We start from the raw sequence: 4,179 nt of genomic DNA on the forward strand, positions 1-4,179 counted from the left end.
AGTTTCCTCTCATGTAAAACTAGCCGTAACCGAGTCTTCCTCTCCTGTTGCAGCTCCATGTCACCGTTCAGTATTGAGAGCATACGGCGCCCCCGGAGGTCGGAGTCGCCCGACTCTAAGAAGAGACGCATCCACAGGTGTGACTTTGAGGGCTGCAATAAGGTCTACACCAAGAGCTCCCATCTAAAAGCACACCGGAGGACACACACAGGTCGGTCAGAGTGTGTGTGTGTGTGTTCGTGTGTGTGTCTCCCCTCTCTCTTTTTGTGTCTGTGTTTGTTTGGCTGATGTAACTTTAATTAAACACCCTTGCAAGCTAGCCCCATCATAAAAACAGTAATACAATTCAGAAATTTGCTCAAAAGTATATCAGGTGTGATCAGATAGACATGTAACCATTAAACACCCACAATGGTCCGATACCTGTTTGTGGTGTCGCTGACTGTATGTGTGTGTGTATGTGTGTGTGTGTGTGTGTGTGTGTGGGGGGGGTGGGTTACCTGTCCAGGTGAGAAGCCATATAAATGCACCTGGGACGGCTGTACGTGGAAGTTCGCCCGCTCCGACGAGCTGACGAGGCACTACAGGAAACACACCGGCGTCAAACCCTTCAAGTGTGCGGACTGCGACCGCTCCTTCTCCCGATCGGACCACCTGGCCCTGCACCGACGGAGACACATGCTGGTGTGAGCCTCGCAGAGAGAGGCCTCTCTCACACACACACACACACACACACACACACACACACAGATACAGTACATTACACACAGACGGAGCCATACAGTACACATACGTACACAAACAGCCGGGAGAGGCAGGGTCTCTCCCTGAATGTCGTTCAGCTGGCCTGGACACACACTCTCGTCTCTGAGAGAGGAAGAGGAGGGAGGTGCACGGGGGGCGTGTCCGCGGAGCAGAAACAGGGCGGGGTCTGGATCCTCGCCGCCCACAGGGGAGGAGCAGACCGGAGACTCTGTGGTCGTTTTGGAGTTTTTAATGGAAACATTTCCAGCACTGTTCTTATTAAATGTTTCATCTAGATTTATAAAAAAAAAAAAAAAAGGAGTTGTACACTTCGCTTTTCGACTGAACCCAAAATCACATCAGTTTCCTCTTGGTATCTTCGTTGTTTTTGGTTGATGTTTCAAAAAGGCTGCTTTTCTCGTGTTCATAATGTGAAAGACCTCTGATAGAATGGATTTAGCCGTGTGGAACATTTTTAGGAACCGAGCCAGAACCCGTCTGGATAGGACCACAGAAACAGACATATAACAGAGCGGTACTTGGATAGGACCACAGAAACGGACATATACCAGGCCCGGTCCGGATCCTGGACAGTGTTGTTGCACAGTTCCCTCCCTCAATCTATCCCTAGCTCACAGCTCTTCCCCCTGCATCAAGATGGTGGCCAGCAGAGGGCGCCACACAGTCAAAGTTGGGCCCGGGAGCGCTGGAGGTTGGGGTAGGAGCTGGGGTAGAGGCTGAAGCAGAGGCCGGAGGTTGGGGTAGGAGCTGGGGTAGAGGCTGAGATAGAGGCCGGAGGTTGGGGTAGGAGCTGGGGTAGAGGCTGAAGTAGATGCCACAACCACCCCCAACAGGCTAGTGACAGAGGGGCTATAAGAAGGTTGAAATTACACCCACGCCCAAGGCCAACAAAGCAGCGAATGAGATTGAAGCATACGCCCACAACAGGAACGAAGCGCCAGGAACCAAGCTCACCTCACGAGCACATTGACGCATATGACACAACCCAGGCCCGTCAGTACAGGTTTGCTTTCCATGTTTGGTTGGTTTTGCATCAGATTGATTGTATTAGCAGTTCCGCACCACCTGACTCATTTAGGACCAGATCCCATCATGACTATCCATCTTCTCGAGCCTCTTGGAAATTTGTTTCTTTCAAAACAAAAAACAAAAAACAAAAAAAAAAAAAAACATTGGTGCATTTTGTGCTGTGATTAGCAATCAGTAAAGTGCAATCTTCTTGGGTAAATATAGTTTCAATATGGCAATTTTTGGGTTCTTTGTTTATTATATCTTGCTGTTTTTGCCTGCTTTGATACATTTAACAGAAGGTGAGCCCCAAATGTACATTGAACTTTCATACAATCATTTGAACATATCCGGTATGTGAAAAAAACATTGGCACCTTACAGAATAACGGCTTGTGTGAGGATTCCAGTTCTTCACATATCACATAGGTCTGTAGGTACCTACCGCGCACATGGCACGGTTCTGCTAAGGTGCTGGAGACGATGACGGAAGAATGGGAACTGCACACCTAAAGCTGAGTTCTCCAGACACAGGTGAAGCCTCGTCTAGAAATGAGTCTTAAGTCACAGACCAGATTTGGCCTGTGTCTGGGAAACCATCCTGTAGTCCCAGTTTGTGCTGGCTCTGAGTGTGAGCACATTCCTTTCTCCCTGCTCACGCCGGTGAAAGGGAATGGTTTCGGAGTACTGTGGAAGCTACCACAGAACTGTCCCACTTCCTCTTTAGCTCAGCGGTCTAACGCAGTCAACTGTTAACAGTTTGCGGAGAGCAATACACACAGAACAGGCTGGTGAGGAGAGAGGAAGGGAGAGGAGAGACCTTGCCCCTCGGTTCTGCTGTCTGATGTCACGCCCCAAGAAGGCCCTCAAACCATGGACTTGTTACTACCGGTGCCACCTCCTAGCTCCTCTTCAGAGTCCTCTATATTTGTACTGGGTTTTTACTGTAGGTACAGCACAAGGTTGTCCCCTCATATCACTAAATTGGGTCACCCCCTCCACATAAGTAAAGCATTTAACGTTGATAACAGTTACTAATGTCTGCCAGAATATAGAAAAATACCTTTTTAGCTTTTCTACACACAGAACACAGAGAACGCCTGCCTTCTATCAGTATTGGGCTCGCCTGATTGAGCAAGCCGTGTCTTTTCTTGGTAACACCAACTCATACAAAACAGTGCGTCAGGCAAACGTCATAAAAGGCAATCAATGGTATTACTGTTCCTCTGTCTCATTTATCATTATAATATCACAGTCCTTGTGTTGAGGCTTTTAAAAAAAAAAAAAAATTTAGATCAGGGCCATGCAGTAGTAGAGATGATCAGAGGTACAGTACGATTTACAGTCCTCAGCCCTCTTGTGGGACTTGTTTTCCCACAGAGGTTTTCAGAGATAACAAACGACTCAGATTTAATTTACTTACAGCCATGACAGAAACCACTTATGCTTGACAGACAGCTCTGACAAGAGTTTCAAATCAGCAATTGAGGGCCGTTTATTTTGCCAGTTTGCTTTGCAGGATTGTCAATATCTCCATGGAGATATGTCTGTGGTAATGAAAACACACTACATAAACAGTTCTTCGGTATTGAGACAGAGCAATACGATCAACATTACCTATCAGAGCAGAATTAAAATGATTGTATTTCCAATCAAATGTGACATACAGCTGACCTGAGTACATTTATTATTGTCATTTATTATATACTAAAGCACAATTTGGGATTGAAATTATAACCTCACACACAACAAATATAATATGCTGATATCTAAAGGTCTACAGGGTCAGGAGCACTTTTACAAGGCCAGTATATCATGTTGTTGATCAATATATTTCATCAGAAAGCCTAGAACCCCCCACCCCCCCATCCCCTTCCTCCACACACACACACACACACACACACACACACACACACACACACACACACACACACACACACACACACACACACACACACACAACACACACACAGAGATCCCCTGTTCCTCTCAGCCCCCTCCCAAGTCTTTACCTCAGAAAAGGTTGATTTAGTTAAAACGTCAAGAAATGAAATACTCCCTCTCTCTCCTTTGGTATTCAGAAGTATTATAATATAAATCATATTATGTTGTTATGTATGTTGCTTGTGTACATGTGAATATGCCCAGTTGTATTGCCTATTTGGCTTAAGCATATCACCAGCACCTTGTTTGTTATGAAGTATGATTTTCAAATGAGTTTATTTCAGATGTCAAGTCCATTTATACACAATAATCTTTGACATATTTTATTATTCATATACAGTACTTTGAAACATTTATGAATTGAGGGGCACTTCATCTTTGCATATAACTATTTTCTGTAAAAATGATCTTTTGAAATGTTGTAATATATGTGATAGTGGAAATAAAAGGTAAATGAACCTCA

General features: G+C 45.2%; 1 protein-coding gene across 2 annotated transcripts in view; it reads left to right on the forward strand.

The window, feature by feature from the left end:
- klf12b (Kruppel like factor 12b) overlaps positions 1 to 4,179 on the forward strand; it is a 40,648-nt gene extending 36,469 nt beyond the window's left edge. For both annotated transcript variants that reach the window (XM_084452199.1, XM_084452200.1), the window contains exons 4-5: positions 54 to 211; positions 509 to 4,179. In XM_084452199.1, coding sequence (XP_084308325.1) covers positions 54 to 211; positions 509 to 690 — 340 coding nt within the window. In that variant the 3' untranslated portion in view covers positions 691 to 4,179. The remainder of the gene's footprint in view (positions 1 to 53; positions 212 to 508) is intronic.

The sequence above is a fragment of the Borostomias antarcticus genome (genome assembly GCF_949987555.1).
Source record: "Borostomias antarcticus genome assembly, chromosome: 17".
Lineage (NCBI taxonomy): Eukaryota > Metazoa > Chordata > Actinopteri > Stomiiformes > Stomiidae > Borostomias > Borostomias antarcticus.